The sequence below is a fragment of the Centropristis striata genome, chromosome 7 (genome assembly GCF_030273125.1).
Source record: "Centropristis striata isolate RG_2023a ecotype Rhode Island chromosome 7, C.striata_1.0, whole genome shotgun sequence".
In the NCBI taxonomy this organism is placed as follows: domain Eukaryota; kingdom Metazoa; phylum Chordata; class Actinopteri; order Perciformes; family Serranidae; genus Centropristis; species Centropristis striata.
In genome coordinates, this window is record NC_081523.1 from 38,274,574 (window position 1) to 38,297,762 (window position 23,189).

The 23,189-nt window shown below is 36.8% G+C and overlaps 1 protein-coding gene across 1 annotated transcript; it reads left to right on the plus strand.

Moving 5' to 3' along the window:
* On the plus strand, window positions 1-22,724 carry LOC131975165 (3-hydroxy-3-methylglutaryl-coenzyme A reductase-like). The gene is made up of 20 exons (XM_059337734.1): window positions 1-293; window positions 2,559-2,735; window positions 4,250-4,361; window positions 5,634-5,721; window positions 5,807-5,891; window positions 5,984-6,089; window positions 6,918-7,024; window positions 7,121-7,240; window positions 8,485-8,645; window positions 9,251-9,504; window positions 11,149-11,315; window positions 13,879-14,073; window positions 15,133-15,291; window positions 15,451-15,608; window positions 15,713-15,818; window positions 16,635-16,805; window positions 17,865-18,005; window positions 19,048-19,206; window positions 20,153-20,307; window positions 21,603-22,724. The coding sequence occupies exons 2-20, from the start codon at window positions 2,571-2,573 to the stop codon at window positions 21,655-21,657; spliced, it is 2,664 nt and encodes an 887-aa protein (XP_059193717.1). The 5' UTR covers window positions 1-293; window positions 2,559-2,570; the 3' UTR covers window positions 21,658-22,724.
* Window positions 22,725-23,189: the final 465 nt, after the last annotated feature.

Sequence of the window (23,189 nt, forward strand, 5' to 3'; positions counted from 1 at the left end):
CGCCCCCTCCTCCCTCAGGCTGCCGGCTCTTTACAACCGTCAGCCAATCAGAGGCGAGATTAGGCGTCCGACTCTAGCCACGCCCCATTACTGCTGTCGTCTAGGAAACGGGGCGTGGGTAATGCGCTCGTGAAGCAGGTGACCGCCGTGATTGGCTGAGGTGTCGGATGATGTAGTAGCGTCCCATCGTTCCATCCAGGACCTGGTGAGGAGCAGACAGACCGGCTCTCTGACTTCACACCGGCAGGCCGGCACACACACACCACCACCTCTCACTCTATCACCGCCTCAAGGTAAGGAAAGAACACTCCTTCAATAAAACATGCTTTTATGTCTATGTTTATGCAAATAAACCCAGCCAGGACGGGTCCACAGTGGACAGAGCAGCGGAGAGAGCCGCTCCTGGTCCGTCCTGTGGACATGATGATTATAATGACAGGATGGCTGCGTCACACTGTAACACTGATAATCAATTAAACTAACAGCAGCTATTATTATTGTTAATGTTTATCTTCCCAGGAGGGTCAAAATATTTAAAGTAACAGTGAGCTATTTACTGTGAATATTGTATTAATAATTGATAATAAACGAAGGAACTTTTAATTATTATTATTATTATTATTATTATTATTATTATTATTATTATTATTATTATTATTATTATAAGGCTACTATTATAATGACGGTTCTTTTTAGAGAGCAGCAAAGTAGCATTTTTTCATTAGTCAGGTGTAATCTATTACTTAATTGACGCCGTTAAATAAACTGTTGGCTATACATTCATGAAATGCACCAATTCTCAACCTTTTTTCAGTGTGAAATATGTTTTCAGCCAAGTACCCCCTAACCAGGGCAAAGCATTTTTGGTTAAAAAAAAAAAAAAAAAAAGCCTTAAAAACAGCGCTGTGCCGTTAGTGTCTGATTTATTAAACTTTGGAACCGATAAACACATAAAAAAAATTCAAACATTTGAAAAACAACAACTATTTCAAACATTTTAAATGTTAATAATCCATGACTAAACTTATTGCAAATATTCCTCATCGCTAAAATGTAGTGATTTAAGCTAATGTAGTAAAAACAGTGAGCATAAAACCATTTTAAACTGCCAGATGGCATAAGACAGGTTGGGTCAAACCATCCTGCTATGGGGGAGACTCTGGGTTTTTAGGATAACTAAATTTAATAGCCTACGAATATAAAATTAATTTTATGAACTTATACTTATATTTTCCTAAAATATTTATTAAACAATTATTTTTAAAGGATTTTTTGCATGGATGCTACTTTTTAAATGTATATTTTAAAATCTCACGTACCCCCTGGAGTGCCTTCATGTACCCCCAGGGTGTGACATATTCTTCTTTGAATATGAAATAGTAATCTGTCACTGCATTGTTTCAAGGTTTTTACCTACCACATCACTACAATGCTTCTCAGTCTTCTGGCAATACACAATATGAAAACTTTTTTCAAACGTCATTTGTATGGCAGAAATAAGAAGTACAAAGTCTCAAAATGTTCCACAGAATACAAGAGAGAGCTCATATGTGAATATAAAGGGTAGAAATACCAACTGTAATGAATATAATAACTGAATTACACAACAAATCTAATACAAGTTATGTGCCTTATTCAAGATTTTTTCATGTGGAAGTAAAATATGATAATACAAGATAAAAAAAAATTAAGCCTTAAATAAAACATACAACAACCTTTATTCTCCTTTACAAAATTTAATTAAAATATGCCCCCGGAACCCCTAAATGGTTATTTTTATTATTTGCTCATACTCAAAAGTCTAAAAGAGTATTTTTTTTGTATTTGGCAACTGTTGAGATTTGCACTTCAAACTACATTTTAGATTTTTATTTATTTATACAGACTAAAAAAAAACATATTTTCTATATCTTTTTAAGTATTTCCTAATATCGTCAAGAATATCATTATCGCAAAAATGGCCTGCAATATCTTGATATTCTTTTAGGGCCATGTTGCCCACCCCTAATACAGCCATTTGAAAAGACTCAGATTGTAAGTAATGTTTGACTTTGGTCGTGTCTCCTATGACAGTGGTTCCCAACCTTTTTCTTGAGGGACCCACATTTTTACCATTGTAAACTTTGGCGACCCCCCCATTGTCCATTGCTTCTATGAAGCCATTTTTTTACCGCTTGGTGAGGTTACCACTAGGTGAGGTTACCGCTAGGTGAGGTTACCTGTGTATCCTGCAGGAGGGATGTTACACATGTCCTTATTCTTGCGATATAGCCTTTATTTTTAAACTTTTCTATAGTGATTTTTCTATTTAAATAAATGAATAAACATTTAATGTAGCCCTTATTTAGTTGTTTTTGTCCCACTAATGAATTAAATGCTGACTCATCTATATTTAACACATTAGATTTATTACATCCCTTAAAATCAAGAGGGCTTCGTGACCTCCCGTGGATCTTTGGCGCCCCCCTGGCCACTCACTGTCCTATGATCACTGATGAATGCCTCCATAATGTAATCTGAAGGTGTGATCAGTGAGTTCCTCTCCTTGTGTTCTCTAGCTCTGTTGCACCATGCTGACCCGTCTGTTCCGTATGCATGGCCTCTTGGTGGCCTCCCACCCATGGGAGGTGATCGTGGGCACAGTCACCCTAACCATCTGTATGATGTCCATGAACATGTTCACTGGCAACGACCAGATCTGTGGCTGGAACTTCGACTGCCCCAAAACAGAGGAGGTGAGTAAATAGCAAATGTTTCAGTTATCTGTAGTGGTGTGTCCCTCACACAATGTAAAGTAGGCCAACAACCTCAGAAGAGCCCTCCCCCTCCAGTTCAGATCACACGTCACACATATGTGGTGGGCAAAGCCAGGCATTTCCTCCTCTTTTGGGTCTTTATGCTAAGCTAAGCTAAGCTAAGCTAATCTGCCCTACAAAGTCTAACTGCAGTAACTACATTTTTGGTCAAAATTGAGTTATAACTAAAAATGAACTCCTTGATGTCTGTTTTATCTTGTGACAAAGTTTAAGATTTCAATTTTGCTTTATTTCAGAGAAATAATTACATAAAAACCACAAAATCCAACTCAAAACCAAGCAGTTATTGCACTTACGACGGTCTGCTTTGGATATATATACTAATTTAAACATAAAAATAATAGAAATTCTAAGTTTATTTGAAAGGGAAATTATTATCTAGATAGTGATGAAGTAAAAAAGTGAGATAAAATTATATTAAAATACTAAAATATAACATTTTTTATAATATTAAGTCTAAAATACGCATATATTTGAATAGAGTTGTTAAACACTTTTAAAAACACTGATAACAAAATACATTTGAAAGTGTTTATTCACTGAAAACAAATAGTGTAGTTACTGAACTCTGTTTCAGCGTTACTATTAGAACCTTTTTGCAGCAAAACCAGAGTGCCGTAACTACGTTTTTGGGGTCAAAGGTCAAATAAATCATCATGATTTCTGAGCATTAAAATTACATCATCAATACATGTAGAAATAATAAAAAATAATAAAAACTTTAAAGCAGTTTTACCTTTTGCGTACTTTTGCGTTACGTTACTGCACCGTAAAACCCAATGTTGCTTGTCTGTATTTTTAACAAAATTTTCCTTTTCAATACAACAAGATTTGTGCAAAAAGTCATTTTAACGTAAAATATTGAGTCAAATAGCAAGATTAATTTGAGGTAACTCCTTTGCCTTTGTTGTCTTGACATAAAATTATTTCGCAGCATTGACACTCAAATATTTAAGTTGAAACAATAAGTTGGGTTTTACAGTGTGCAGTTAGACTTTGTAGGGCAGAATAGACTATAGCTTTATATGTAGAGTACAATCATGAGAGTGAACATCTGACTCGCAGAAAAAAAATGAATACAGACACTTCCCTTAGAATAGAATAGCCTTTATTGTCATTTTATATATACACAACAAAATTGGAGTGCAACTCCCATTGGTGCAAAATAAGAAACTCAAAATATATATATATATATATACATACACGGAAAAAAAAGAAAATAAAAAATAGAATAAATAAATAAATAAATAAAACAAAATAGACTTTTTACATGGGCTGTGCTTAAAAATGTGTCCTCAGATATTGTTCAGTAAATTGTCCTTGTACAACTGTTCCTTCTAGTCTTTAATTTAAGGTTATTCCTCACTTAGTCATACACGTCTAATGACTACATGTGACCTGGCCACTCATCAGACTTTCTTCTCTTTTTACAGCAAATTCTGAGCAGTGACATCATCATCCTGACCATCACACGCTGCATCGCCATCGTCTACATTTACTTCCAGTTCCAGAACTTAAGACAACTGGGCTCCAAATATATCTTAGGTAAAATGACTCAAAATATAACATTTCTTTATAGTATTAAGTCTAAAATATGCACATTTTTTAATTTACTAGTATTATCATTTGAGTTGATGTTGCTCTTGTCACCAATGTTATCACCCCATGATAAGAAGAAAACATGGATGAAGGAAGGTTTACATGGGATAACAGATAAACTCACTATTATTAAGGCTGTTATTGTGATTTTTGAATTATCATAATTATCTTTATTTTATTTTTTTCTGATTTTCAATTTAGGTATAAGTATGTCTTTGTAAGAGTATTGTGATAGAGTTTAAATGCGTTTTGCAAGGATGTGATTTTGATTTTTGATTTTATTTATATATTTTTTTTTCTTTTTAATTTCTTTTATTTTTTTAAAACCATTTCTTTCTTTTTATGTTTTGATGAAAAGACTTGACATGTTTACAAGATGTAGAGCAACATGTATGTGCTGTTTTGTTTTTCTTCAAATAAAAAGTTTAATAACAAAAACAAACATGCACATATTTAAACAGAGTTGTTAAACGCTTTTAAATACACTGATAACAAAATCAATTTGAAATTTGTGGACGCCATTACTCACTGCAAAAAAAGAAAAGTTGGGTGAACTCAAAATTTCAAGGCAACAAACTTCGATAAATTTTTAAGTTGGACAGTTAAACTAAATATTTTAAGTTTTGTTTTTGAGTTTGCTCAACTCTGAATTCAGATTTTTGTCAACTCAACTGTAAGTTGTACTAACTTATAATTTTACATTGTAATAACTTTTAATCCTTACTTCTGCTAACTTCTGCAATGTGCTAAAGTGGCACAATTGTAACGCCGCTATGAAATGTCAGCTAATGTTGCGACCACAATTTTGAGTTAGCATTGATACGCTAATGGCTAATCTTGTAGCTGTAACAAGCAGTGGCGCTAGCATCAATTAGCCGCTAGCATCAGTTAGCCGCTAGCTTTCGCTAATGACAGAATTTCCCAACAAAGAAATAAGAGTTATCAGAACTATTGTCCCTTGTTGTGAACCCCAACTTAAAGATATAAGTAACAACAACTCACCAACTTGTTTTTGAGCAGACAACTGGCTTCCTTTGTTGTGCTAACTTACATTATTGTCCTAAATGTCAATAATTTATATTTCCAAGTTTTACCAACTTAAATCACTGTTTTAGGCCAAAAAATACAAGTTGGCTTTTTTGCAGTGCTGTAGAGGGAGTTCATCTTTTTAACTATAACTACATTGATCTAACATGCACCTCATCTACTCTCTTGCAGGCATTGCTGGCCTTTTCACCATCTTCTCCAGCTTCGTCTTCAGCACAGTGGTCATTCACTTCCTTGGTAAAGAGCTCACAGGCCTCAAGTAAGGACACACTGTGCACTCTTTCCTTCCTCACCAGTATGTGTGTTTAAAACCCCAGTTGATTGTTGTGTTGTGTGTTTTCCAGCGAGGCTCTGCCGTTCTTCCTGCTTCTCATCGACCTCTCCAAAGCATGCGCTCTTGCAAAATATGCCTTAAGCTCCAGTTCTCAGGTATAAAGAAATGTTTACTCAGCATATTGCAACATTTCTCCAGAATTTCAACATCGCTGACTGCTGTATTGTTCTGGGGTTTTTTTTCTCAGGATGAAGTAAGGGACAACATTGCTCGAGGCATGGCAGTACTGGGACCTACCTTCACTCTGGACGCCCTGGTGGAGTGTTTAGTGATCGGAGTAGGAACCATGTCAGGTACAGGTCATTACACCATGACATCCCTGCACTGCAAAAAAGTGTTGAAAAAACAAGATAAAAACAGTAAATCTGAGGGAAATGATCTTGCTGCATGGACAGATAATTTACCTTGACAAGATTTCTTAAATTAAGATTGTTTAATCTAGAAAGAAGCATGTTGAATGCTTAAAATAAGAAATTAACTTTATTTATTTATTTATTTTTTAATCCTGGTTAGAAACAAATAATTTGGGGAAAAAAAGAAGAATCTGATGCATTTCTCTAGATTAAACTCAAACTTCTACAGCAGGAAAGTGCAACATAAAGGCTTGAAGGTTGTTAAAAGTGTAAAACCATCACTGTTGGTATGGTTGAGTGAAATTACCCCTTTTAGCATGTAAGTACTCATCTAAAACATGCAATTTATAACCATTGTAAGGTCCTGGAAAAGCTTGAAAATGGACCTTAAAAGACCTTGAAAAGTGCTTGAATTTGACCACTGAAAAAGTGTATGAACCTTGATAATCTTAATTTAAGAAATCTTGTCAAGTGAAATTATCTGTCCATGCAGCAAGATCATTTCCCTCAGATTTATTGTTTTAATCTTGTTTTTAGACACACCTTTTTTGCAGTGTGTTGGTTTACGATGGAGTGAAACACTATTTTTGAACTTGCTTCAAATTAAATGCTTGTTGGATTCCCCTCAGAAAATCACAGTATATTTTGCTTTTAGCTGACCAGGAAGAAATGAACGAAGAGCAACACTTACAGCAACTATGTAGTCATTCTGGTGATACAGTGGCCACTTGTCATGAGTTTTGAATGGATCTGTCTTGTGTCTTTCAGGCGTTCGTCAGTTGGAAATCATGTGCTGCTTCGGCTGCATGTCTGTCTTGGCCAACTACTTTGTGTTCATGACCTTCTTCCCTGCGTGTGTCTCACTGGTGCTGGAGGTAAGAGTGCTCTGTTTCGTTGCATGTGTGAACTTGTGTGTGTGTGTGTGTGTGTTAATGTCAGTTTAATTAATTGTGTTGTCTTTGCTCATGTAGTTGTCCCGTGAGAGCCAGGAGGGCCATCCTATCTGGCAGCTGAGCCACTTCTCCAGAGTGATGGAGGAGGAGGAGGACAACAAGCCCAACCCTGTCACCCAGAGAGTCAAAATGATCATGGTAACGCCTCCTTTCATTCTTTTATTAGGGCCCTAACAGGCAACGACCTGTGAGGTCCCTATTGTATTTCGAATTATTTTTTTTATTTTTTATTAGTGCCCGAACAGGCAACGACCTGCTAGTTCTCTATTGTATTTCAAATTTGTTTTTATTTTTTTATAAGGGCCCGAGCGGGCAACGACCTGCAAGGTCCCTATTGTATTTCAAATGATTATTATTTTTTTTATTAGGGCCCGAGCAGGCAACGACCTGCGAGGTTCCTATTGTATTTCAAATGATTTTTTGGATTCTTTTATTAGGGCCCGAGCAGGCAACGACCTGCAAAGTCCCTATTGTATTTCGAATGATTATTTTTTAGGGCCCGAGCGGGCAACGACCTGCAAGATCCCTATTGTATTTCAAATTATTTTTTTGATTTTTTTATTAGGGCCCAAGCAGGCAACGACCTGTGAGGTCCCTATTGTATTTCAAATGATTATTATTTTTTTTATTAGGGCCCGAGCAGGCAACGACCTGCGAGGTCCCTATTGTATTTTGAATGATTATTAATTAGGGACCGAGCGGGCAACGACCTGTGAGGTCCCTATTGTATTTCAAAGTTTTTTTTTTATTTTTTATTAGGGCCCGAGCAGGCAACGACCTGCAAGGTCCCTATTGTATTTTGAATGATTATTATTAATTTTTTATTAGGGCCCGAGCAGGCAACGACCTGCAAGGTCCCTATTGTATTTCGAATGATTATTATTAATTTTTTATTAGGGCCCAAGCAGGCAACGACCTATTGTATTTTTATTTTTTATTTTTTAATGATCGCATTTTTCACTGCCTGAACATACCCCAAAACTCATGAAACTTTAAATATAAATCACACATGGCGAAAAATTTTATAATCTATCGTCATCCTGAATTTCCACCACTAGGTGGCGCTATAATAAAGGAAAGTGCGTTTAGGCTAGTAACTTCCACATACTTTATCGCACATTCAAAAAACGTATATCCACGCGTTCACTGAGTTGTGCTGAATCTCGTGATATAGGCCACGCCCATTTTCGCCTACAGTTTTTTTTCCCCGCAAATTCGCAAAATGTCGCAAACCTACTTTTCCAAACTCCTCCTAGGCAATTTCATCGTTTCGCACCAAACTTTGCACACAGCATCTATGGACCCTCATAACAAAAAGTTATTAATTTATGATTGTTTCTTTTCAACATGAGATTGATGTCTAATGCCTGCTCTGTGTGCAGTCTCTGGGCTTGGTGATGGTCCACGCCCACAGCCGCTGGATCGCCGAGCCCCTGTCCATTAACACCACAGTGAGCTTCCCCCGGGTGGGCATGGATCTGGACCACCTCTCCCCCAGGAGGATTGAGCCAGAGAAACCACTTTGGCACTTCTACCTCACCAGGTGATGTTTGCATGTGTGATACAGACACCATAACTTCTGGAAATGACTTGGTTCTAAGATAATGACATTTAAGTTGTCTCGATGTTGTTACAATAAAAAATATCTCAACAGTTCTTCTTATCTCAGCATAAAAAGAACATCAAATGCATATTTAAGAGAAGAGAATGCAACATTAACTCCATCACCCTGAATTGTTTTTACCACTGATGATGGTGGAGAAAAGTAATCATTAACGTGACGTCAGCCTTTAATTGCTAGCTGCGGCTAATGGCTAATAATAACACGGCTAACATTAATGCTACAATAACATCAGTAACAGGTCAGTTTGAAACGAAAGGTCGGGGGGGTATCGATACTTTTGAAAATGAGTATCGTATCCGCATATAACGTTTTAGTATTGATACTTTTTTGAGAATCGATACTTTTGACAACCCTAGATCAAATAAAGTCAGAGCAAAAAAACGTCTTTAGCCAAACATATCATGCAAAATCCCCAACTTAAATTTGTCTTTGAGCCAACTTTTCTACCCAAATGCCAAATCCTGCTCTTACTCTGGGCTTCTGAAGTGAATAATAAAGTTGTTGTTGTGCCTGTCCCCCTGCAGGATGATAACCATGGACATAGAGCAGGTGATCTGTCTGGCCTTGGCCCTGCTGCTGGCTATCAAGTACATCTTCTTTGAGCAGGTTGAGATGGAGTCTACGCTGTCACTGAAGAACCCCATCACTCTGTCGGCCCCCGCTCTGGCTCCACGACGGTCCACTGAGACCTGCTGCAGGAAGGAGCCGTGCCCCCCCAGACCCCCCACCCAGCCCCAGGCCGTGGCTGCACCTCCACCTGCTAACAAGGCAGAAAGAGGTGTTTGTGTGTGTGTGTGTGTGCTCAGTGATGGTGCTATATGACCATATATATCAGGATATATATCAGGGATGGGCAACTGATCACTACCGCATACAACTACATGCATTTGAGCATGAAATCTTAAAAGTGCAGTGTAAAAATGCACAAAATTACTTCTTGCAATTAATGTTGGCCTGCTGTTCTTGCACTGAAAAAAAAAAAGAAATCTCAGTAAGTGGTTATTTTTTATTCTTTCAAACATTTTGTATTCCTATTTATACTGTTATACACTGAAAAAAGAACCAACTTAATTGATTTGTTTCATTTGGTAACACCTAAATGAATTAAGTTCTTTCAAATTAATTTAATTGATTTTAAATTAATTTGAAAGAACTTAATTCATTTAGGTGTTACCAAATGAAACAATTCAATTAAGTTGGTTCAACTATTTTCTTTTTTCAGTGTACATGCATTTGAGCATGTAATATTTCAATTTCACTTGACAAGATTTCTTAGATTAAGATTGTTAAACCTAGAAATAAGTATGTTGAACTTAAAATAAGAAATTAACAACATTATTAACAAGATAAATTATGTAACACTTCTAAATCTAAAGGTTATTTTTTATCTTGGTAAGAAACAAATAATCATCAGGTCACTCTGCTCGGGCCAGTTCATCACTGCCTGCAGCTTTAATTGATCTTGTTAAAAAGAGTTAATTTCTTATTTTAAGCATTCAACATGTATATTTATATTTTTTATTTGCTTCAAACCTTTTGTATTCCTATTTATACTGTTATACATGCATTTCAGCTTGAAATATGTTAAGTTACTGCACTGTAAACATATTTAAAATTGCAGTTTCATCATATCTGGTTAAGAGCACGCTCCTATATGTGGCCCTGTGGTAGTGAACATGAAAAATTGTGGCCCCCTCCAGCATTTAAGTTGCCCATCCCTGATATATATAGTCAACACGATATGAAAAAGTCTATTGTATATATATATATATATATATATATATATATATATTTATTTATTTTTGTCTTTACTGACAATTGAGGAACATTACAATCATAATGTCAGACAAAAAGGGATTTCAAGAAACAAATGTCATGAAACAAAGAACTAATTAGGAGAAATAGTAGAAAAAAATAATTAAAAAAAAGAATTAAAGAAAAGAAAAAGAGGTACATACATTGGTCACGCAGAGAATACGAAGTACATAAAGTTTGTGCATTCACTGATAATGATTTAAAAATCATATAGTTATTAATATTGAAGAAATAGTTCTTTTTTTTGTCTTTTACAATTAAGGAACATTACAATCATGAGGTCAGACAAAAAGGGATTTCAAGAAACAAATGTCATGAAACTAAGAACTAATCAGGAGAAATGGTAGTCAAAAATAATAAGGTTATACATTCATCAGGCTGTCATAATATTGAAGAAATTGTTGATTTTTTTTTGTCTTTTACAATTTTGAGAGACTTAAGAATTTGGCTGAGCTTTGAGAAGTCTGTGTTTGTGTATAAAGAACTCACAAGAGAGAATTAAGAAATTGGTTACAAATTCAACAGATTTGTTACAATGAGTAAAATACCAAAGAACATATTTTTTGGTGAGTTGTATATGCATATCAACTCTGCCTTGTCTTGCTAGATGAGGTCATCCGGCCCTTGTCCGCCCCAGCAGCTGATCCCCAGCCCAAGAGCTTCTTCGTCATGGGGGAGGAAGAGGAGGGCACCAAGTCAGAGAACGATGAGCCGAGCCTCCCCCCGAAACCCAGAGACCTGGACGAGTGTGTGTCCATCCTCAACAACCCTGAGGTAAGACGTTACACACACTGCAAACCAGGTGTTTAGTCTAAAAACAAGATAGAAACACTAAATCTGAGGGAAATGATATTGACAAGATTTCTTAAATTAAGATTATTAAATCTAGAAATGAGCATGTTGAACACTTAAAATAAGAAATTAACTCTTAAAACAAGATCAATTATTTAACACTTCTAAATCTAAAGTTTTTTAATGTGTGTTGTTATTGTTTGTTTGTTTGTTCATTGTTGTCTCATTATGACTACATGGGTGTATGTTTACTCATGTGTTTGTAAGTTAATAACAAGTTATGTATGTTAATAATGGTAATAACACGTTTATAAGCTGCATTACTATGTGTTATACATACATATATGTATATGTATATATATGTATATATGTATGTATAACACATAGTAACGTAGCTTATAAACTTCTTCTTATTATTATTACTATATTCAGTTATTTATAACAACAATAATATTTATATATATGATATATATAAATATTATTGTTGTTATAAATAACTGAATATAGTAAATTAACATAGGGAGAAGGGATTTAATAAGCTTTGACTCCTTTTGAACACAAATAAGTGTTGAGTCTTGTTGTTGTTTCATTTTGTGTTGTTGTCTTGTATTTATTGTTGTTCGTTGTTCATGTGTTCATCTTTTATTTTGTGTTCAAATAAATTATCAATCAATCAATCTTGGTAAGAACCGAATAATCATCAGGTCACTCTGCTCGGGTCAGTTCATCGCTGCTTGCAGCTTTTATTTTTCTTGTTTTAAGAGTTAATTTCTTATTTTAAGCGTTCAACATGCTTATTTCTAGATTTAATAATCTTAATTTAAGAAATCTTGTCAAGGTAAATTATCTGTCCATGCAGCAAGATCATTTCCCTCAGATTTAGTGTTTCTATCTAGTTTTTAGACACACCTTTTCTGCAGTGCACAAAGCCAGAAACCTCTCTTCCCAGCCGATAACTAGCTGAGCTGCTCTCAGGTGGCTGAGCGCTTACGTCTCCCAGCTCCTGTGTGCTTCACTTACGGAGACTGCAGGGTTTGAGGCAGTTGTGTGATTTAACTACGTTGTAATGAGCTTAGTCACTCCACTCTCTCTTTGAGGCTGAACCAATTAGAGCATGACGCCAGTAGAAAAGACACTTGCACTGTTTCCACTGGCTCTACGTGGCCTCACATCCACTCAGCTTCCTCACAGAAACATACTGGTCACCATCACGTCCACCGCCAGTTCTCCCACACTGCACTGAATATTTCAAATGACAATAATGTGTGGACAGAGATGAGCTGTTACATTATCAGAAGTAAAAATATTGAGCTGGCTGTCACTTAAGGTAATGCTAAACTACATACACAACTATGTGCTTTTCTCTCTACACAGTACACAGAGACTCTACATAACTTCAGTATGGAATTAATTTATTTTAAATGTTCTGGTTCTAATATTATATTACATCCATAGCAATGATCATCTATCTATAATCAGGGTTCGTACGGGTTCTTGAAATCCTTGAATTCCTTGTATTTTCAAGGTTTAACCCTTTATTGGGTGAAGAACTACATTTGGTAACTTCAGTGGATATCTAACTGGTCCCCATGTCTCTCTGTTTGGTCGTAGAACCACATGGATTTCTTCCAGCTAATCAACAAAGATCAGGCTACGTCACAGACAGTGACACCATGACATCTGAGAATATTTCAAGAAAAAACTTGCAAATTTACTAGATTAAAGTGGCAAATCTACAAAAAAAAAGTTTCAGATTTACGAGAAAAAGTGGGGGGAAAACAACTATTAAATGTCATAAATCTGTGCTTTTTTTTCTTGTAGATTTGCCGACGCTTTAATCTCGTAAACTTTTTTCTCAAAATATTACCCCCCTCCCCTGGGTCCGGATGTTTGTTTTTTTTCACATTCTGGCACTATGTAATATCCTCCAATATTCTCTAGTTTAAATTTGGAATTTGCAAGTATTTCAATGAGTGCCCTATTAAGGGTTAAAAAGTGCTTGGATTTTGGATAAAGTGCTTGTAAATGCTTGAAATTCTTACTGTATTTCTCTTGCAATCTGACTATATCCATCTATAGACTATAGATAATCACATGTTCAATGTAAAAATAATGAGTAGCCTATCTGAAATGAAGACCGTTCCTCCTTAAAGTGTAACACCATCTCTGTTGGTATGGTTCAGTGAAATCTCCCCCTTTTAGTATGTAAGTACTCATCTAAAACATGCAATTGTAAAAACAGGTGTAAGATACTGGAAAAGCTTGAAAATTTACCTTGAAAGTCCTTGAAAAATGCTTGAATTTGACCACTGCTACAGTGTACAAACCCTGGATAATGTATGTAGTGTAAATAACAACCACAGTCCAGTTTGTCCTTTGTGAAACTGTTTAACTTAAAGAAGGCATCATGGAAAGATCTATCCCAGAGCTGAAGAGATTCTTATTTTCCTTCTAATCTTAAATGCATTTTTAAGTGGAATCACTGTCCACTGGTCTGAGCAGATTACACAGTCAATAGTAAGTCCTGTATACTTGTGTCCTGCAGCTGGGGGCTCGTTTCCTGAGTGATGCTGAGGTGATGATGCTGGTCAACTCCAAACACATTCCTGCATACAAACTGGAGGCCATGATGGAGAGACCAGAGAGAGGAGTGGCCATACGGAGACAGATGATATCTGCTAAACTTCCCTCTCCTTCTGCTCTCTCCTCCCTGCCGTACACCGACTACGACTACTCCAAGGTGAAGATATCTACACACACATACATCATTATAGTATCTGTATCAGGTTGCGTTGGCCTGTCCTGCATCAAAGAGCATTTAATATGTTGATTGTATCCAGTGTTGTGTTGGTCATACTAAGCCAGGGATGGGCAACTTAAATGCTGCAGGGGGCAACAATTTTTCATCCACACTACCACAGGGCCACATATAGGAGCGTGCACTTAACCAGATATGATGAAACTACAATTTTTAATATGTAAACAGTGCAGTAACTTAACATAGTTCATGCTCAAATGCATGTATAATAGTATAAATAGGAATACAAAAGGTTTGAAGCAAATAAAAAATAACCACTTAAATGAATGTAGTTGTACTGAGGGCCACTTCAAGTGAGGGTGCGGGCCGTATGTGGCCCCCGGCAGTGGCAGTTCTAGACCAATTTTACTGTGGGGGCCAAGGAGGGGCCAGTGTTTAATCAGAGGGGCACATTAAAAATAGTCAAAATGATATTTAAGCATTAAAAACCTTTATTTTAGCTAAAAGTCTCATATTTGGAAGAATTACATTGATTGAAGCAATGAGACTAACCAACATTAACAGTTATTTTTGTACGACAATGACATTTCTCATTTTTGTGCACAATTATTATTTTTAAAATTTTGAAAGTGCAGTACAGTGAGAATTATCTTTATATTTAGCTTTTATTATACAATGTTCACATTCTGGGTTCCTTTTGTGTACAATGCGATATTGTTTGAAGAAAAAATAGGTAAGAATTGTTCCGTCCTTCATCGTTATAAATTGAATTTTTTTTTTTTTATTAATTTGACACAGGGGCCACAGCAGGAGCCAAGGGCTTCTTCACAGGGGCAGTGGCCCCTGTAGGCCCCTGTGTAGAACCACCACTGGCCCCCGGGCCTCCAGTTGCCCATCCCTGTACTAAGCAATGATTAATTGTTTATGTAAAATGAATAAAGCAGGAGATGACAAACTTAAAAAAAAAGGCAATGAGATTATTTCCTTGTCTGCTTCCTGCCTGACAAGGTTGTCAACACTTCTGTATCATGTGTTTTCCAGGTGATGGGCGCCTGTTGTGAGAATGTGATTGGCTACATGCCCGTCCCAGTGGGCGTGGCCGGGCCGCTGCATCTGGATGGGAAGCAGTTCCAGGTTCCTATGGCAACCACAGAGGGCTGCTTGGTCGCCAGCACCAACCGCGGTTGTCGAGCAATCGCTGTAAGTGTCACATAAAGACAAAATTAAAACATTTAACAGGAAACAACAACAGCCACCTCCTATGGACTGTTTTGCATGCAGTGTGTCAGTGTTTCTGCTCATTCAGCATCTTCAGCAGTACTGAAAACACATTGATAACATGTTAATATGTACCTGTAGCTGGGAGGCGGAGCCAGCAGTCGTATCCTGGCCGACAGCATGACTCGAGGACCCGTCGTGAGGCTGCCCTCTGCCTGCCAGGCTGCGGAGGTCAAGGCCTGGCTGGAGAGCACGGACGGGTTCCAGGCCGTCAAGGAGGCCTTCGACAACACCAGCAGGTACGACATGAAACCTGATATGGACACAACTAGAATACAGAGTACGGACTCAGGGTCCGTTGGTGTCTACATGTTGGTTTTGAGTATGTGGTCGCTGTTGGCAGGTTTGCTCGGCTGCAGAAGCTGCTGGTGGGTCTGGCTGGGAGAAACCTCTACATCCGCTTCCATTCCAAGACTGGAGATGCCATGGGGATGAATATGATCTCTAAGGTAACTGTTTTATAGTGTGTGTGTGTGTGTGTGTGTGTATGTGTGTAATTCCTACAGAGTGAGGACATTTTTGTGAAGTGAGGACATTTTGGCCTGTCCCCACTTCTTTAAATAAAAGGCTTTTTTGAGAGTTCAGACTTTGTTTAAGGGTTAAAGGTTACATTGGGTTTATGTAAAGGTAACCATGTATTAGGGTGAGTGTTGGGCATTTAGTTGTGATGGTGAAGTTTGGTTTAGGGTTAGTGTTATTTTAAGTTAACAAAAATGAAACGAAATAACGAAAACTAGAATTGAAAAAACATTTTCGTTAACTGAAATAAAAATAAAAATGAGAGTTTAAAAAACTTTTTTCATACATAATGAAGATGGATCAGACAAAGGAAATAAAGGCAAAATTTACTGTGACCTCTTTTAATCTCCCACCCAACAAATACCCCATTACAAAAAACTAAAACTAATTTTAAAAAAAATTTAAACTGGGCAAACTCACTCTAAAAACTCATTAGAACTAACTGTATTTGAAAAGAAAAATTCAAAAACCAATTAAAACTAAAACTAATGAAAAATTCGAACCTATTATAACCTTGCAAGGGAATTCACAGTTCCAATAAGGGCCCTCACAAAGATAGAAATACAAGAATGTGTTTGTGTGCGTGTGTTTGTGTGTGTGTGTGTGTGTGTGTGTGTGTGTGTGTGTGTGTGTGTGTGTGTGTGTCATAGTCATAGTGTCATACCGTCTGGGCGGTTTCAGCTCGTCCTGTTGTTCTGATGTTGAAAATAAAAAGCTGCTTGGTGTGTGTGTGTGTGTGTGTGCAGGGTACGGAGCAGGCCCTGAGCAAACTGCAGCAGCACTTCCCAGAGCTGCAGGTGGTGGCTGTCAGTGGGAACTACTGCACCGATAAGAAACCAGCCGCCATCAACTGGATCGAAGGCAGGGGCAAGTCTGCTGTCTGTGAAGCCACCATCCCTGCTAAAGTGGTCCGAGAGGTAAGAGGAGCAGAGCAGAGCAGCTAACAGACTACAGACTGCTGTTCAGACTCTGTCAAGTCTTTAGTAGCATCGACCAATTTAAAACACTGAGCCTGCACCCAAAGACAAAACTTTTTACAGAAATGCATAGTCTAGGACAGTAGTTCTCAACCTTTTTGAGTCGCGACCCCCAATTTAACATGCATGTTGTCCGCGACCCCCGCTCACTGAACACAATCTTACACGCACAGTTCAGATCACCCAAAAAAGACACAAAATGACCAAAAAAGGACACAAAATGACCAAAAAAAGGAAACAAAATGACCAAAAAAAGGAAACAAAATGACCAAAAAAAGATACAAAATGACCAAAAAAAGATACAAAATGACCAAAAAAAGACACAAAATGACCAAAAAGACTAAAACACATTAACACATGAACACTTTAACACAGTGGAGACAGAGCTGACTTCCAAAATGATTTGGCGACCCCCAGAAATCATCTCGCGACCCATATTGGGGTCCCGACCCCAAGGTTGAGAATAGCTGGTCTAGGAGACACTCTTGGATTAGCTAATGAAGATGCAGGTGCTGGCCTGAACTGCTTCTTTCATAATTAGGTTACTGTTTCTATGGAGATAGAACGCTGCTATTACGCCTTCAAAGTCCTTGTTTGTAGTTAACACAGTTTACGTATGAAAAAAGTTTACAAAGACGAAAACCAAGGACATTTTTCACTTTAATTTTAGTTAGTTTTAATTCGTTTTGTAACCACAAAATACAGTTTCAGTTAGTTATCGTTTTTAAAAAAAACTCATTTTTGTTTTTATTTCAGTTAACCAAAATGTTTTTTCAATTCTAGTTTTCGTTAACTATAATAACCTTGGCCTGAAGAAAACATTACAAAAGCACTCAGAAGGAAATTAATCTAGCTTCTGTGACATAATCTGCTACTGTAAATTAAAACAGAATACATCAATATTTGAGATTTATGGGTTACTGTAGCCCGATAGTGTAAGTTGTACCATGCTCATTAGAATCATTCCCCTCATGTTCACTCCTTGTTGCTGTGCTGCAGGTTTTGAAAACGACATCAGAAGCTCTGGTGGAGGTGAACATCAGTAAGAACCTGGTGGGCTCGGCCATGGCCGGCAGCATCGGGGGCTTCAATGCACACGCAGCCAACCTGGTGGCTGCCATCTACATCGCCTGTGGACAGGTAAACTAGCCGGAAGGAAATACTGTTATTATCTGTTTAACCCTTTGGAGTTTGGGGCTATTTGGTTGGTTTTTGACTCTTTTTCATTCTGCCTGTATATGCAACTTAAATAATGATTACCATGCCATGCTGGTATCATATTTTTCAACACAACCTCATCTGATTATTATTTTGTCATTTTGACTTACTGGATCAACGTTTTGAAACACAAAAAACACACCATTTTTTCATTATTATTATTATATTTTTTTTTTATTATTATTATTATTATTATACAAAAAACACAAATAAAAACATACAAAAACACTTTTTAAAAAACAAACAAACACAGAAACACATAAAAAAACGCACATAAAAAAACACAAGAAACACAAAAACACACAAAAACACACCAAAAATGACACAAAAAAACCCCCATAAAAACCACAAAAAACACACATTTTTTTTTACAAAAAACACAAATAAAAACATACAAAAACACTTTCTTTTTTTTACAAAAAACACAGACACACATAAAAAACGCACAAGAAACACAAAAACACACCAAAAAATGACCAAAAAACCCCCATAAAAATACACAGAACACACACATAAAACATACAAAAAAATAAATAAAAAAAACACAAAAAAATTACAAAAAACACACAAAAATTACAAAAAATAGCCCAAGATCACACAAAAAAACAGTAAACATAAAAAAAAAGATTCCATTAAAAATGATGAAACGCACACTACATAATCTGAAAAATCTCTGCAAAAAAAGTAAAATCATGTTACACTTGGTCGTGGTGATTTTAACCATTGCTGATAAAGAGTTGATGCATTAAATTGGACATGGAAACTTCTGGGAAAGCCAAAACTTTAGAGGGAAGCTGACAGCAGGGAAACATGCTGCTTCGTTTTTACGTCATGAAGAAGTCGTGCTCCGGCACTTTCATGGACTCCAGAGGGTTAACTGTATTCTTTTGATTCCCTGTGTTAATGTCTATGTGTGTGTGTGTGTGTGTGTGTGTGTGTGTGTGTGTGTGTGTGTGTCCTCCAGGATCCAGCCCAGTCAGTGGGCAGCAGTAACTGCATCACCCTGATGGAGACATCAGGACCAACAGGCCAGGACCTCTATATCAGCTGCACCATGCCCTCCATAGAGCTGGGCACTGTGGGTGGAGGCACCAACCTGCCTGCACAGCAAGCCTGCCTCCAGGTACACACACACTCACACACACACACACACACACACACACACACACACACTCACACACACACACACACACACACTCACAAATACGCATTTCAGGCAGCTACAGGCAAATGAAAAATAAATGCTGTTAGAATTTAAAAAGTAATGTATTTAATATTGATTCTGGGTAACACTTTGTATTAGGGAATACATATTCAACATTAATTAGATGCTAATTAGCATTCAAATAAGCAACATATTGGCTCTTAATTAGTCATTATTAAGTAGTTATTAATGCCTTATTCTGCATGGCCTTATTGTACAACCAGTAAGACATTAACTAAGAGTTTTCCCTCGATAACCTCAGAATTATTGCTTATTAGCAGTAAGTAAGGAAGCTGTTGTATATGAGTTATGATCTTAATATGTTTTACTTTGTATGGACTTTATAAGTCCATACAAAGTTTATAAGAAACGGCAAATAGCCACCTTCTCCAGACCTTTGACGTGACTGGTGGCTCCTTTTGGATGATTGGATGAGGATTGGTAGATTCTAATTTCAATCATTACTCTACAAAGTGGCTCACTTTGCGCCAAAAGTTATTCAACCAGTGAGCCACTTTGACCCACCAATCCTCATCCAAAAGGAGCCACCAGTCATGTCAAAGGTCTGGAGAAGGTGGCTATTTGCCGTTTCCATGGTTTCTTTCACTGATATGTAGAGATTATAAAGTCCATACAAAGTAAAGCTCTTAGTATAACTCTTGTATAATAAGGTTATGCAGAATAAGGCATTAATAACTACTTAATAATGACTAATTAAGAGCCAATATGTTACTTATTTGAATGCTAATAAGCAACTAATTAATGTTGAATATGTGTTCCCTAATCTAAAGTGTTACCTGGTTCAGTAATAAAGCTTATTTCCTGAATCGGTCATTCATGTTTTTGTGCATGTGTGTGTGTGTAGATGCTGGGTGTGCAGGGAGCCAGTCAGGAGTGTCCAGGGGAGAATGCCCGGCAGCTGGCCCGGGTGGTGTGTGCCACCGTGCTGGCTGGAGAGCTCTCACTGATGGCTGCTCTGGCTGCCGGACACCTGGTCAAGAGTCACATGACACACAACAGGTAAGAGAAGCCAAAGAATTATCTATTTACTTTTTTTTTTCAAAATATTTTAATTTTTTTATTTATATTGTCAATTTTCAGATTAACAAATAACATACATACACAAATAATAATAAAAGATAAATAAATAAAAACTAGACACAAACTATGACATGTCAAGACAGAGTATACACAATATAATGTTGAATGTCCACTTGAGTGTATCAAATGTCACAATAGGTACTCTTCAAGACCACATGATAATAATAATAATAATAATAATAATTATAATAATAATAATAATAACAATAATAATAATAATACTAAGAATAAATGAATAAGATATATAGATGAATTAGAAACGAGACATAAGTAAATAAATAAATAAATTGACACATACCATAACATACCAAAACAAATTACACACAAAAAGGCACAATATAATGTCAAAAGCAAATGTCCACTTGAGTGCGTCAAATATGTCAGAATAGTTGCTCTTTAGGGAGGCTAACTACAGTTTCAAGTGTTCCAGGATAGGTTTTCATATTTCCTAAACGGGGCATTTACATAATGAATGGTGTACTTACCTGTCCTGTAATACAAACTGATGTGGGTTAAAGCCTTCAGCTATTCTCTTGTCTTCCTGAATGCTCCGGCTTTGTAAGTTGGAGAAGATTGCCTGTTACATATATCATACTATTTACAGCCTTGGGTAATCTGACATAGGTAGATTTTTATAAAATAAAGAAAATAATCTGACTTGTGCTGGAGGTGTGAGAGGCGTAGGGGAACACTTTTACACATGCTGTATGAATGTGAAAAGTAAGGAAGTTGTTGTATACGAGTTTCCATGGTTTCATTCACCGCTATGTAGAGATTATAAAGTCCATACATAGTAAAACATATTAAGATCATAACTCATGTACAACAACTTCCTTACCTACTACTAATAATCAATAATTCTGAGGTTATTGAGGGAAAACTCTTAGTTAATGTCTTACTGGTTGTATAATAAGGCCATGCAGAATAAGGCATTAATAACTACTTAATAATGACTCATTAAGAGCCAATATGTTACTTATTTGCATGCTAATAAGCAACTTATTAATGTTGAATATGTGTTCCCTAATCTAAAGTGTTACCGTGTATTTTTTTTTTTTTTTAATCTCACGTATGTTATTACGTTCCTGTTATTGTTCACATTCATGTATGTTGGTCTTTTTGTTGTGCTGTTAAAAAGCAATAAAAAGTAAATTCCAAAATAAAATAAAGACATTATAAGCAGTGTGTGATTGATATCTGATCTCTGTCTGCAGATCCAAGCTGAACCTCCAGGAGACTCCAGGAACGTGCACCAAGAAAGCGTCCTGAGGCCTGAGAGCAGCGTGGCCTCCTTCAGGGGAACGGAGGAAAATATGGACAGCATGAAAGGGACTAATCATTCATGAAGGAAGCAGACCTCAAACATCTTCCAAGTGCTTTCAAAGGGACACTAGAGTGTCTTCTACACCAATCGCAATGCTGGATATGAGAAGCTAATCAGACTATTCATTTTCTGTATCTGTTTGTGTTTTATGCGGCTGGCTAGGAGCAGTTAATTACTGACTTCTGTTCTTTCAATTCAAGGATGCTGTCAGGTTTTTTGGGAAACAAACAGTTTGAGTTCAAATGGAATATTTCTGCTGTCCTGTTGCCAAATGGAGCGTTGTGAACACAGGCGCAAAGAATGTTTGTGATAGCTGAATGCGTGCATGGAAACTTATTACAGATTCTGCATCATAAAATATGTTCATCGGGGTGGTTTATGAAATTATCGAGGACACATAGTCTCATGGCTGTCAATCAGCCCAACAGTCCAGCTGTACTGGGACTTAAGATCCACTGTGACTGACTTAAGTCAAGAATAAATGGATATAATAAAGGTTTATTATCTGGATCCAAGAGGCACTTTAAAACTAAGACTTCAAGAGGTCTTCTTCTGTACAGGTATGTAGTTGTGCAGAACCTTAAAAAGGGAGAGAGGATGAATAAATAATGATTAATGGTGCCTGTTCTGCTCATGAAACTAACACATCATTGGCCCATTCATGTTGGGATTATACCACAAAAAACAAAACCAGTGTCTCAGCTAACATCTGCAGTCTGCACTGCATGTTCAGAACCAAAGACAATGACTGAAAACAGTGTTTTAGCCTGTTTACTACTGATATGTGTGTATACAGCTACTTTCATCCATCATATTGTGTCTGCTTATAATCAGGTCAAAGTGATGTTTTCACTGTGGTGATGCATTTAAAGTGCATTAGCAACTGTAATGTAATGCAGGTGTGAATGTAGTTTCAGTGAGTCTGACTGTTGTACCAGTGGATGGCAAATCTTTTGCATATATTTTGTAATAAATACAAAAGGACTTTACAATGACAGATTGTTCTGTTGTGATTTATGATTTTTGCGAATTGTGTGTAAACTGGAATATGGAATTTACAATAACATGAAGAGAGCTAAGGTTCATGCTAGCAGCTGATCCATAACTCAACTCAGTGTTTCTGTATTTTATGTCTGAAGCTTCCACGTGTTGCCTGACTGTTTCTAGATTGTTGTTCCCTACTGATTGCAGTCATAAACTGAAATATTAGCAGGCACTGACAAGGCAAACAGCTGCCCTGACCTGGCGTTCAAATGTGACACGTTCACTGTTTGGCCATTTCTTGTAAAGAAATATAAATTATTTATTATTTTCTCAATAACTTATTATATGTCCATGTATTAATAATACACAAAAACCCTTTGAAGTCTCCAGCTATTTTGTTGATTTTGTAATACTCTCATCCTGCCACTTAAAATTTTTTTTACCATGCCATGTTGGTATCATGTTTTTCAGCACAACCTCACCTATATGATCT